Genomic DNA, 12,296 nt, shown 5'->3' with positions numbered 1-12,296 from the left:
GTGTATCTAAAGTACTAGCTCTACCATTTTGCAAATGGAGCATTAAAAAAACATGCTCATGAACTGTCCCAGCACCTGGAGTAGATGGACCATGCCCTGCACAAAGCGAGCATGGGAGCCAGGTCAGGATTATGTGCCTTTTCTAAAACAAAATCCCCACATCTACTGCTAGTGCCTACTTCTTTTCATTTGCAATTCTTTCTTTGTGTTTCGGAATGAAGTGTCCATGCTTATGTCCGTAATTGCATGTCTCTTTTGTAAAAACCTGAATTCAAATGCCTACTCATGGGCATTAATATCACTGAAAAATTGGAGGCTCTCAGCTCCTTCTGCAACAATGATATTCAAAGGAGATACGAGAAGAGACATCTCTGACTGAAGTGCTCAAGTTTCTAACAAATACAAAGGAATAGGACTTATGGGTGATAAAGAAGAATGGAGTGTCTTTAATGGTCCCACCAATGCCAATCAATCCAACTTATCCTCAATTTTCATGGAGTCAAAGATCTCTGCACTCCAAGCCATGATTGCAAGAAACTGAAAAGCTCACACAAGCGACCGCTCATTTGCTGACATGCAAGGATGAAAATAGGCTGCTCCAATCTGAAAAATTGGTGACTAACCCGCAAGAGGTCCACAATTGGCAGTTACTATATGTATTTGTATGCAAGCAGATGAGTATCTTTGTGCAGCAGAACCTACACAACTACGAGGGAGGATGCAAGGAGAGGATTTGGGCACAACTATGAGGGAGGATGCAAGGAAAGGATTTGAGCACAAGATATGGGAAAGAAGAATTGAATTGTGTACTCCACACGAGCCATTAAGAATCAGGACACATGAAGAGACTGGCAACCCTAAAATGGTGATGATTTGGCCTAGAAAATCACTTTAATATCTTAGGAAGATAGGATAGGTATGAGCTTAACTACAGTAGAATTTAAAAATGACGAATCTACATGTCAATAAGGCCAACCCTTACTAGGATCTCGGCTACTGTCCTCACACATCAGGCTAGGAGGATGATAGACTTAGCTTCTGCGCAACATGTGGTGGTAAGGAGGTTCAAGCATGGCTGAAAGCAGAGGTTATTAGGCATTTAAGAAGCTCGTTATAGTTTTACTTGAGAATCATTGTGAAGCTCGAATGCAAAGATTCCATACTTTCAGCTCGCTAGAATTCTCGTCTACCTGACTACACGTCCAGATTTCGCACATTGGATGGATATTTCAGCTTTGAGAGCAATGCATAGAATGTAAGGATGAGAAGCTCTTTAGTTTCTTGCTTTGAGGGAGGTTGAGTATATATTTGTTGGGGTATTAATTGCATATCATTGACTACTTTCATATACAACAGGAATGTAATATCAGTTTGTTAGATCAAATCTGAAAGTTTGTGGAAATTGGGAGGAAGAGCGGACATCATTTGTATTGAGTGAGATAAATCAATATTCCTTGGTTCTTAGGAAGATCCTGGCCTTTGGGGTCACTTTCATTGCAATACCCTATCTAAGTGAGACTAGGAGCCTTTTTTCTGAGTGCAACAGTCAAGTAGCAAAGACAGCTCATTGTACATCATGAGCAAGAAAGACATCCATTTTTGGACTACTGTACAGCCTTCCTTTGGGTATTATATTTCTTGACTCAATGTTTAAAGGATGAAACTTCGGAAATGCACAAGAAATTTAGAAAATTCTACTGCAGTAAGTGGCAAGATTAAGTTGACTGGATCCGTTGGACTCGACCCTAGGATTTGCTTGATTTAAGAGACCAGATCATGTGCCATCTAGGGCCCTAAGTAGGAATCGATGTTATGTATTCCTTGATTACCTCCATTCCTCTTTCCTTAGGGTCTTGTCTAGGATGACATGAGAGACAATGTGCACCCTTCTTAATGCTGATATTCCATGCTTTCATTCAAAACTATTTGTTGAAGAATATGTCATGACTCTTTCGTGTGCAGTTGGGTGAGATACTATGCCAAGAATGAGCCCAAATTCTTTGAAGATTTCAGTAAAGCTTACTCGAAGCTTGTGGATTCTGGTACCATGTGGAGAATAAGACAAAGCTTATGAAGTACTTAGTTATATAAAGGATTATTATTTTGGCCATGGGTTATCTTCTAACTAATTATATTCCAAGTGTTAGGCTATTTGTGGCTAAACTTGAAAAGTCCGTTCAATTTGTTGTCATAGTTTTGCATTTAGGTCTTTTTGGTTGCACAACTCTCCTCATCTCCACTCGTTTTATATCTCTCTTTATATTTGTCCAATAATGCCATTCGATTGTACAATATGCAACTATTTTTACTTTTATTAATGCATGGTATAAACAAATTAAAATGGCATTACCACATTCAAAATCTTAGCAACAAGCATCTATGCCATTTCTATGGCACTCATAATGCTACAAAGGCTTCTTTAAGTTAGGTGAATTTAAATATTTATAGTGATTTCTTATTGTTCATACTCGCCTAAAAATGTTCTTTACATAAGTGGGCTAGGGAGAAATCTTGAAACTTCAACAAGATATATTAATGCATCCAACTTCTCGTCTATATACAAGACATTGCTTTAACATACATCACACATGATGTGTTATATGCACAAAATTACATGTGTCATACATGTGTATGCATAAAATTATTTTGAATGGGTCCTAACAATACTTGATATTTTAAGGGCAATACTTGAGCCTCGATTTTAAAGAAGTGGGATACATATCTAATACATTACCATTGAAACCTAGCAAAATGCATCTCTTTTAAGATTTAGACCATATTGGGTTCTCTAATGTCTATTAGAAAGGGGCTATATTTGCTTTTAATGCATTTTAAGTGAGGTACTATCATCTTGAGAGCACACCACAAATGAAGAAGAGTAAGAGTAACTATATACTAAGAAGAAGAAGAAGAGTAACTATATACTAAATCAGTGGAAAAGAATCAAGATATACAAACCCCTTTAGGGTTAAGGTCAGGGATTCAGACCCTTGTGCGTTTTTAGCACTCTTTTGTGTTAGTGCTATGCACAATATGAATACATAATGTTGAGATTAATCCTCAACACCTTTTTTCAAGATCAAAAGTAGGCCTTCCCTCAAGATGATGATTATGGGGATGAAGGACTTGAACATCTCTTTCTCGATTTGTTTGGTAAATGTATTTGTACCCTTCTCTCTGTTGTCATAATATGATGTCACCAAGTAACATTCTTTCTCTCTGATTAAGTGATGTCTAACATCAATGTGCTTTGTCCTTAATTGATATACTAGATTCTTGGCTAAGGCTTGAGTCAATTGGTTATCATAGTATATTGTTATACAATTAATCATAGTATATTGTTGCCTTTGGGTTATCAAAGTAATCTATTTCAGACAAGTCTTCGAAGCCATATTGCCTCACATGCACCTGTTGTGGGTTCTCTATACTTCGCTTCTATTGAAGACAAAGAAACTGCCGGTTATTTGTTTAAAAATCATGATATGGTGGCTTGACCAAGGAAAAATGCATATCCTTTTGTGGATGTCCTAGTCTCATAATCTCCTATATATAGTTGTATCCATGCAATCTTAGATAACTTCCTCTGTATTCTATATCAAGCTATCTTATACCTTTGTTGTACCTTACTATGGGTTGGGGGCTCTTATTGGAGGGGAAGCCTTCATTCCCATCATAGATCCATTGGTTTGGCACACATATGCATGATGAGGCCTGCAAGGAGGAGAAGTGGGTAGTAGTACAAGATGGATCACTTCTTACAGGCCGCATCCACCCCCTCTCCCACATAGGAGGGTGGGGTCTATGAGATTCAGATCTCCGAGACCCTATCTTGCTCCATTTGGAACTGTAATGTTACCTTATGGTCAAAACCAAAGAACTTCTTGAAATCCTACACAAGTCGAGACATAGTCATTTACATAGAGACACATCAGAGTCCAGAGCGCCCACTACCAGTTGTTAGTGTAACTTGGGAGTTTGCTTACAAAAATGAGACTAGAGATATAGAAGGGATACGAGGATCAAGAGGAGTAGCAGTTCTTTACAGATCCACCCTTCTCGGAACCATTTCAGTAGAGCAGAGGGATACACATTCAAGGTTTCTTTGGATCCGGATCCGATATCCATTTGCAACCCTTTATTAGTCCATTGTCGACTTCTCGAGCCACAGACAAGTCCTCCTAGTTGGGGACTTCAGCGCGAGAACAAGGGCCCACTAGGTACCACTCCTCGACTTCAGGGATGATTCCATTCTACTGCTAGATATTGACCTTGAGGGTACAGCTATACTACAGGTGTCGATGACTGACAGATGAGGTCCGATCACATCTTATGGGCAGGCCCTATTGGACCTTAGCAGGATGCATGCTATATAATGGTCTTGACAGATGGCCCGCCTCAGGTGGTCTAACATGCTTTCCACATGGGGGAGGTTCTAGCGTTGTTGATTACATCATGGGATCCCTTGCCTTCACATCTCACATCATTGATTTTAATGTAGTACCTCTTCCTCTAGGGGCTGATCATACCTACCTAGTCTTTAGCATTTCCACTCCCCGTCGCATAACAACCTCTACCCCATTGAGTTCTTACTCCACCTATCATGATATACGCTTCAACTGCGATCACTCACTTATTTACTCAGGCCGTCTGTACATACTTCTCGCTTATATTGACTTCATACCTCTTTTAGAGGACCGCACTGCCCTGATCACCCGCTCATGAAGCTGCCCTCCACGCTTTCCCTCACACCAATCATTTCACCTGCCCATGACCACTTGGGACCGTACCCTGTAATAGTTGATATAATGATGAGTATAAGGCTTTACGCTGTCAACTCAGATTCGAAACCAAAAACAGTCTTTTGAATGAACTAGAGACGCTATGCGAGTATTGCCAACTGGTACGTAGGGAGACTAGATTTCATTCGGGGGAACGAGGAGGAAGTACTAAACATTTTGTTTAGTAACAACAAGGACTTTTGGCAGAGATTTCTTGAGGGACGGTCCCCCTCACCACTCACTGACATTTAGGTCTAGTATAATTACACACGCATACTATATGACATCCCAGATTAGCCAGTCCCTCACCTCTCGCATTTACCACGCCCCACTTCTTGTGCCCTCTTCACTAAGGGGGGAGTGAAGGATGTTGTAATGAAACTTCATAATGGCCGAGTGAAGGATCATGAGGGACTAGTTCATTGCATATGGGATTAACCTCCTAGCCCCGATCTTAGCAAAGCTTTTTAATGAAGCTGTCTATTTGGGGTTTCCACGAACGTGGACCATTAACACTATATCACCCATCCACAAGGCAGGGGATCCCATGAGCCCGGAGAACTATAGGACCATTATGATTGGACATGTCATGTCCAAGATTTATGCATTAGTGCTTGATTTCGAGGTGAGTCAATTTGCAGAGTGTCGAGGACTTAGAGCAATAGAACAAGCTGGGTTTTGACGTGATCATGGGACCATGGATCACATTCTCATGCGCAGATGTATCATCGAGGAGGCAAGGGCATGGAAGTAGAGGGTTTACTGTTGCTTTGGGGATTTTTGCAAAGCATTTGATTCGAGAGCTCACCTCATCCGGCACCTATAAGATTTGGGTTATGACCAGGAGATTATTTGGACTGTCATGGCGCTTTACAAGAGAGTCTTAGGTAGAGTCAAGGCAAGATCTGGGTGGACAGGGGAGATCTTTACCACTATTCGGGTCAAACAAGGGTGTCCTTTATCACCTTATCCTGTTTGGCCTCTACATAGACAGTGATGGAGACACAGGGGAATGTTCTCTTGCTAGCACATTGATCCGGATATTGCTGTACGTAGATGATGTGGCTCTGTTGTCTTCCTCAGCATAGGGACTCCAAAGACACCTTGACACACTATAGTCCTTTCGGGAGTCCCATGACTTAAAGATCAACTTGGGTAAAACCAAGGTTATTATCTTCAGCACATCTTGAGCTGTCATGCATCAGGAGAAGTTCACGTCTGATGGGTCACTTGTTGAGATAGTTTCATCATAGATATATCTTGGGGTTGTCTTCTCTGGACAAATCTTCACTATGAGACCCGTGATGCATGACCGTTTGAGCATAGGATACACTTCATTAGCCAGACTAGAGAGGCAGTGCTTCTGCTTGCAATTTTAGGATCCACGGACCAAGGGGTTGCTTTTTGACTCCTTGGTCCGCCCAACAGGGATGTATGGCAGCCCCTACTAGGGGCCAGACTTATCGGATATAGACTTGGCTTGTGTGGAGCGGCTACAGGTTCTCATGCTATCATGGATGATCCGCGGTAAGCCATCCATTCCTCACCAGATCATTCAGGCTAAGTTTGGGTCATTCCCATTACAACTAGATGATGCATTTAAGGTCATCACGTATCTGTACTGAGTCAGGGAGTATGTGGATTACACTTCTGGACGCAGCAAGCTACCATGGTCAGCATTGTCCTCCTCTATGGCTCTCTCAATATGAGGGGACTAGAGATGGTGGTATGCACGCACAAAGAGATGGTTTGAGTGACTAGGGCTCCACATGGATAGAATCCCTCCCTTCCAGTACAGTATGGACGCTCCGTTTTCTCCCCTCCGATCACGTGAGGTCAACCAGGTCATTCACGAGTATCTCTTATAACTACACATATTCCGGATCTGGTTGGGACGGAGCGAGCTTCTTGCTAAGCTCAGCTTCTACAGGGATCACTACTTGCATATCACAGAGGAGGGGTTCATTGACCCACCAAGATACACACAAATCCACTTACCCCACTCACTGATGAGGATCTCTATTGGGGGCAGTTTTGGGTCTCTTCACATAGACTTCACATCGAGAGCAGCAGAGCAGAGGGCCTACCCAGGGAGAGGCGCATATGCACATTGTGTGACATATAGGAGGTTGAGATGAAGGAGTATTTCATCTTCAGGTGCCCTGTTTACTATGAGATCCGAGGGCGCTTCTACTGCCTCTTCAGAGATAGCTCTAGGGTTTTGTCTTGATTCCTTTCCTATCCATACTAGAGATGCTTGGCGGCTTTCATTCATGAGGCAATCAGGCACCGTGAGAGGCTACTTCGATCATGGAGACAGGAGCAGATTTCTCCCTTGACAGAACCCTCTCAGAGCTCCATCATGGAGTTCTTCCTGCCAGAGCACAGGGACCCCCACGAGGTGAGACCTCGACATGATCGTGACCCAGAGCCAACCGACAAGGGTTATTGTAGCCCTTATTAGACGCATAGTTATGACCAAGAGACGTCCCAAGGGCACACCTGTGACTAGCTAACTACACTCTATCGCCATGTTCTTGCCTCCACTGCCTCATCCACCCTGATGTCCTGATGATGTTGATGATGATGATGATGAGATTGATATGTAGTCGACCCCACTGACATGACTGTGTTGTACTTATTAGTACTTAGTACTACCATTTTGTTTTGTTTGCATTCTGCATTGGTGTGGATGCTCGTTTAGTAGCTTCACCCTCACAGATCGTTTTTTGTACCAAGGTTTTCACAGTCGGTCTCACGAAGACTTTAATAAACTTCTTTCTCTCTCTCTCTCTCTCTCTCTATCTCTCTCTCTCTCTCTCTCTCTCTCTCTCTCTCTCTCTCTCTCTCTCTCTCTCTCTCTCTCTCTCTCTCTCTCTTTCATGTTGCTCTCATCCAACTCTCACTCCTCTTTTTCTCCCATTGATAGTCCTAAACACATACCACATCTCTTGAAAACAATCATGAAAGCAACATTAACATACACAAGGCTAGAAACATCGATGAAATTGCTAATGTGACAATACATACAATTGCACACAAATCGAATAGCAAATCTGTAACAAAAGCTAATAGATAGTTCTTCAAGCTATCGAAGGCAAGAGGGAGGGAGGTATAGTGTAGAAGGAAACAATGAGGTTCAAAGCTTTAGTAGCCAGAGATAAGGAGAACCATTATTGTGTCGGACCTCCTAGCTAAGGAAAGGGGGTGTAGATTCAGGGCTAAGGATGAGTGGCAAGAGGATGAGATAGTAGGGAAGAGGAGGTAGTAGATGCAGAGCTAAGGATGAGTGTTGAGAGAATGAGGTAGTAGGGAAGAGATTGAGTGTGAGAGCTACAATGAGGGTTTGCAAGACTTGTGACAATGAGGAAATAGGAGGGGGAGAGAGAAAGAGGGTGAGGTTGTGAGGGAGGGGTTGAGTATCAAAATAAGATAGGTATGGAAGTGTGGGTTTTGACCCTTGTGGTGGCCCAATAGAAGAGTTGGAGAAACTAGATAAGGGAATGGAGTGGAACATCAAAGAAGACGAGTGGAAGAGGTTGAATGGTAGGATGTGGAGTGTGGTTGAGAAGAGAGAGAGAGAGAGAGAGAGAGAGAGAGAGAAGAAGAAGAAGAAGAAGAAGAAGAAGAATATTATCATCCTTGAGGGGCCGGAGATGGCCCATGGGACCCAATAGAGAAGGTACAAAGCTCCTTCCTCCATAGAGGGGATATGAGACTATTGTGCAGCCAACTATTCTACAAGGTAGTTCACGGTGCTTAAGAATCTTGGTGATGTAGATGAATGGGGCAGCATAGTGTAATGCAGTCAATATGAAATCATTGTGTGTGGAGCATAGCGCGGCAAAGTTTTACTTATAATATCTTGACTTTGAATATGATAGGGATGGCCAAAGTACTATCTAGAAAAGATTTAGAAATAGTTGCAAGATCATGATCTAGATACAAGAACTCCTTACATTTCCGTTGGAGAAAGAAACTCCATACACTTTGCCTTGAAGAGAAACTCCATACATTTGTGTCTGAGAGAGAAACTCCATACACTTTGTGTCAAAGAGAGAAACTCCATACATTGTGTGTTGAAGAGAGAAACTCCATACAGTGTGTTAGAGGGAGAAATTCTTTAAAGAGAGATAAGTCGTTATAAGAGGGAGAAGTGCTTACAAGAGAGAGAAATTATTACAAGAGAGAGAAGTCCTTACAAGAGAGAAATTGTTACAAGAGAGAGAAGTCCTTACAAGAGAGAAATTCTTACAATAGAGAAGAATCCTTGCAAAGAGAGAGAAACTACTTATACTTTGTGTAAATATGGAAACCAGAAACATGTATAAATATCTCTCAATGCAAAGAATCTAACACTCATTAGGGTTCAGTGTTCATTTCACTTTGGTCTTCATGTGCTTGATCCCCTTGGGTCCATTCTCCCTCAACACCATCAACGTGTATTAGCATGCTCTAACTTTGCAACACCTCGCCTCCTTCCTTCTCCTCCTCATCCTCCCTTCTCCTCCTCCTCCTCCCTTCTCCTACTCCTCCTTGCCCTTGTTCACCCCTCCTCAATTCTAAACTCCATGAATATGTGAAGGAGGCTAGCTCTCCACACCTCAACCCCGTCGTCTCGCAACTCTTTCTTAGTCTTGAACGTTTTTCTCTAAACTATGGAACCCCTAGTTAGCTCTCTCAACCCTACCCTCCTATACACCCCGCAACTCTTTCCTAAGTGCCATTCTCCATGTGGGTTTGTGAAGAATGGCACTAGTGCCATTCTCCACAATTCCACGCGAACCTCCAAAAACCTTGTGGGGAACAGATCTAGATAAAATTTTACATGAAATTATTTTTCTAAAATTTTCTAATGATTTTCATGAAAACCTTGCGTGCGATAAGAAACATTCTAGAGATTGGCACCATGGATGTTTTATCAAATCCATGCTTATAGATTAGTATAAAATCTTAGCAAAAGTTTATCGAGCTTATTTTTTTAGTTTTACAATATTGATATAATGTAGTACACTTATACATATATTCTTTTGAATTTTAAAGTAAAAAGTGCAAATCTTGGTGAAACTTGAAACTTCTTTGCATAAAAGTTTCAAATCTCATTCTTTTCTATCATCGCTACTTTATCACCTAAGCACACACTGGAACTACTTTCTATGCTTTAGCCTACACCGCTCACTGGAATACGACCCGAGGACGTATGCTTCTTTTGTTAACACCTATGCTACAACGAGCAATGACATAACTGTAGGTGACCAGCACACTCGAGCTTGGAGATAAGAGAACTAGTTCTAGTGTGTGCTTAGGTGTGAGAAAGAAGCAATGATCACAAAGAATAAGGGAGGTTCTCACCTCCATAGGCATTCAAGGGTTTAGGAAGGAGTTGCAAGGTTTAGAAGAAAGTAGGGTTGAGAAAGCTAACTAGCGGTCTAGAGTTTAGAAAGAGTTCATGGTTCAGAAAGAGTCACAAGATTGACATGTGGATACCTAGCCTCCTTCATGTATTCATGGGATTTAGGATTGAGGAGGGATGAAAAAGGGTTGAGAAAGTTAACTAGGGGTCCAGAATTTAGAAAGAGTTCATGGTTCAGAAAGAGTCATAAGGTTGAAGTGTGGAGAGCTAGCCTCCTTCACGTATTCGTGGGGTTTAGGATTGAGGAGGAGTGAAAAAGGGTGAGAGGAGGGAGAAGGAGGAGAGGAGGAGGAAAGGAGAGAAGGGAGGAGGAGGGAGAAGAAAGGAGTAGGATAAGAGATTATAATATTAGAGCATACTATCACATGTTGATACTATTGAGGGAGCATGTACCTAAATCCAAAGGGTGTGAGCTTCTTTGCATTGAGAGATATTTATACATGTTTTTGGTTTCCATCCCTTTACAAAGTGTAAGTACTTTCTCTCTCTTTGTAAGGATTTCTCTCTCTTGTAAGGATTTCTCTCTCGTGTAAGCAGTTCTTTCTCTTGTAAGGACTTTTCTCTCTTGTAAGGATTTCTCTCTCCGGCACAAAGTGTATGGAGTTTCTCTCTCCAAGATAAATGTATGGAGTTTCTCTCTCCGATGCAAATGTATGGAGTTTCTCTGTCAGACACAAAGTGTATGGATTTTCTCTCTCCAACGCACATGTATGGAGCTCCCCTCTCTAAATCATGATTTTTCAAGTATGCTTAGATCTCTTCTAGGGAGTACTTTGGCTATCCTATCCTCTTAGATTCACCAACTTTACACTCAAGCTCAAGATATTACAAGAAAAACTTTACTGCTATGCTACACGCATAATGATTTCATATTGGTTGCATTAGACTGTGATTTGACTCTTGTTGCCATAGGGTTAACAACTCCCCTAGACCGATCTGATTACCCATCCTTGGATATCTGATACTTTGAATGGAAAGCTTTTACATTGTTGTTTTTTCTGTGGAGTTTTGTGATTGTCAAGATTGATTGGCCCAAAGTTGATAAAACGTCCCTTTGATGTAATTATAGTTGTCAAAGTAGTCCTTGCCTAGTTATTGAGTGGTTCCAAAGTTCCTCTTTCTTGTGGATTGCACAAAAGTGAGTTGAAAGTCATAAATGTGACACAATATTGTGTACATGATGTTGAGAGTATTGAATATCATGGTAGTAGATTTGCATGTTGATATGATTGACATGTCTTCTTTGTCTTGTATTTGGCTTGTAGATTCTCATGTTGAAGTAGCATGAGCTTTTAGGGGACCTAATATCATGTAGAACTCAAAATTCAAACCTTATTTTGATTATTCATTATGTTGTAATCTATGCTATTTTCAAGAAACAAGCGTTAAGTGATATTACAAGAACCTTTAAATGTCTAAATATAAATTATAGAGTACCTCTAATTTTGAAGGAGTGATACCAATTTTAAAAACTTATAAGTAGAACACTTGTATATGGGATTATGCAGAACTATAAAAGTAAGATTTTATGCACAACGTGTTTTAATATTTGAGATTAAGAGAACTTAATCTCTTTTAATTGTAGCCTTTATTGTGGTGACTTTTCCCTATGATAGAATTTTAGTATTGTTAAGATATGACACTTTGTGGCTATTATGTGTAGTATATGAAGATGCTTATTTATGAAATACGACTTATAATACAATGCATTAGGCTAAGCGCTCTTGTTCTTTGCTAAATCAATCTTGTCAATATTATTTTTTAACAAACTTTTATCACCTGTAGGTGTTTGATATACTTATAAACATTTTGTAAAAACACTAGCTCATTGAAATCATTTTTATTCTCAAGCATGCTAGACAAAGTTTCAAAATTGAATACTGCCTGAGTAAAAAGCTATGTTACCATACATTTGTGAGCATTTTGTAATCACATGTGATGATTTTTTATGCTCCTTCTATTTTGAAGAAATAGTACTATGATTCTACCTTAAGCTCAGGAGAGGGAATCATCAAAAAGCACATCTACATCAAATTGTGAGTTTTTTGCCAAAACATCAAAAGGACACTTTTATGTTCTGTGTGCTACCAAACTAATGTTAAGCT

General features: G+C 40.7%; 1 protein-coding gene across 3 annotated transcripts in view; it reads left to right on the top strand.

The window, feature by feature from the left end:
* The window catches only part of APX6 (ascorbate peroxidase 6), a 98,212-nt gene extending 86,619 nt beyond the window's left edge, over positions 1-11,593 (top strand). For 2 of the 3 annotated variants that reach the window (XM_087372844.1, XM_087372842.1), the window contains one exon: positions 1,963-2,166. In XM_087372844.1, coding sequence (XP_087228970.1) covers positions 1,963-2,074 — 112 coding nt within the window. In that variant the 3' untranslated portion in view covers positions 2,075-2,166. Of the gene's footprint in view, positions 1-1,962; positions 2,167-11,456 lie in introns of those variants that run through there. The other variant, XM_087372845.1, reaches the window with a different exon arrangement.
* Positions 11,594-12,296: the final 703 nt, after the last annotated feature.

Source organism: Dipteris shenzhenensis, chromosome 3 (assembly GCF_047967505.1).
Source record: "Dipteris shenzhenensis isolate YYH24624 ecotype China chromosome 3, Dip_SZ_1.0, whole genome shotgun sequence".
Classification (NCBI taxonomy): Eukaryota; Viridiplantae; Streptophyta; class Polypodiopsida; order Gleicheniales; family Dipteridaceae; genus Dipteris; species Dipteris shenzhenensis.
Note: the sequence above shows the minus strand (reverse complement) of the source record. Positions and strands in the feature narration are given on the sequence as shown.